General features: G+C 59.9%; 1 protein-coding gene across 1 annotated transcript in view; it reads left to right on the plus strand.

Annotated features, from left to right (window-relative positions):
• The window catches only part of VOLCADRAFT_102747 (dynein heavy chain 3), a gene marked incomplete at its 5' end in the record, with an annotated part of 70,080 nt that overhangs the window by 51,258 nt on the left and 17,195 nt on the right, over window positions 1-1,627 (plus strand). Inside the window, one exon of the mRNA XM_002945732.1 lies at window positions 1,044-1,127. Coding sequence (XP_002945778.1) covers window positions 1,044-1,127 — 84 coding nt within the window. The remainder of the gene's footprint in view (window positions 1-1,043; window positions 1,128-1,627) is intronic.

Raw genomic sequence — 1,627 nt, forward strand, 5'->3', positions numbered from 1 at the left:
AGTGAGGGGGAAAGGTGAGGGCATGGAGACGGGGTGGGGGGAGGGTTATGGGTGACCATGTAAGAGAAATGCCCCTCGCTGCTATACGTAACATACAGGCAGCACGTCTCTTCTTTCTAGGCTTCTTCTCTACATACACACACATACATACACACACACACCGGATTCATTTAGAGGCTTCATACGGGGGAGGGATGTTAACATCATTTTGTTCTGCGCCCCCGGGTCATATGCCATTCTCACTCGCACTCGTACCTTTTCACCTGCCTTGCTTCCACTACTCATACCCTCGTTCCGTGCCACGCAACGTCATACCGTACCGTGTCGTACCGCAGGTCCGTATCGCGAGCAGCTGGTTCGTACCTGGGTGGCTAGCTGCCGCGCCGCCTCTATCCCCATCAGCATCCCCCCCGCCTCACCCGCCCCCGTGTCGTCGGCCATTGGGCCCTCCAACACTGCGGAAGGGGTAGCGGGAGGGGGAGGGGGAGGGGGAGGTTGCTCCTCATCTTCGACCCATGGGTCAGTGGTAGTGGGCCCCGGCTCCGAAACCTTCAGCTTGGCCGCCACGTTGGTATCTGCAGTGGAGATCAGGGAATGGGGCATGCAGGTTGGCTGGGGTGCGATCGCGTGAGGGTTAGTTGGGGTTTAGTTTAGAGTTAGTTAGGTGTTCGTTAGGTGTGGGTTCGAAGTTTGCAGTACGGCTTTGGGAGTCAGAGACTGGCGTGTGCAGGGCTAGGAGGCTTCCTACACTTAATCACCTGTCCCTTCGTACCTGCTTCCCTCTCCGTGTGTGGAGATGTATGTATGTATGTACGTATATCTGTATGTTACTTGGCGGGGAGGTTGCTGCTCCACTCAAACGCAATTCACACCTACCGCTCTCACCACCCTGCACACCTGTCTCCTCCTGCACCCTCCAGCACTCCCTCGCTCCCCCCCTCGCTCCCCTCCGTCAATCTCTTGGAGTACGAGCATTAATCGTCTGCGGTTCGTCTTGTTCCCGCCTCACACACCCCTCACACGCCCCTCACACACTCGCTCAGGGCCTTCCCACCGACAGCTTATCTGTTGACAACGGTGTGCTGGTCACCAGGGGGAGCCGCTGGCCGCTCTGTATCGACCCGCAGGTTCGAGGAGGGTCTTTGGGGGTTGAGGGGGTTGAGAGGAAGGGGGGGAGGGAGGGGAAATGGAAAACACTGCAGCAGGGGTATAACGTATGCCGTTGTGTTTTTAGCAGCAGCCGCCACTGCCACTGCCACTGCCACTGCCACTGCCACTGCCACTGCCACTGCCACTGCCACTGCCACTGCCACTGCCACTGCCACTGCCACTGCCACTGCCACTGCCACTGCCACTGCCACTGCCACTGCCACTGCCACTGCCACTGCCACTGCCACTGCCACTGCCACTGCCACTGCCACTGCCACTGCCACTGCCACTGCCACTGCCACTGCCACTGCCACTGCCACTGCCACTGCCACTGCCACTGCCACTGCCACTGCCACTGCCACTGCCACTGCCACTGCCACTGCCACTGCCACTGCCACTGCCACTGCCACTGCCACTGCCACTGCCACTGCCACTGCCACTGCCACTGCCACTGCCACTGCCACTGCCACTGCCACTG

Source organism: Volvox carteri, assembly GCF_000143455.1.
Source record: "Volvox carteri f. nagariensis unplaced genomic scaffold VOLCAscaffold_1, whole genome shotgun sequence".
Taxonomy (NCBI): Eukaryota; Viridiplantae; Chlorophyta; class Chlorophyceae; order Chlamydomonadales; family Volvocaceae; genus Volvox; species Volvox carteri.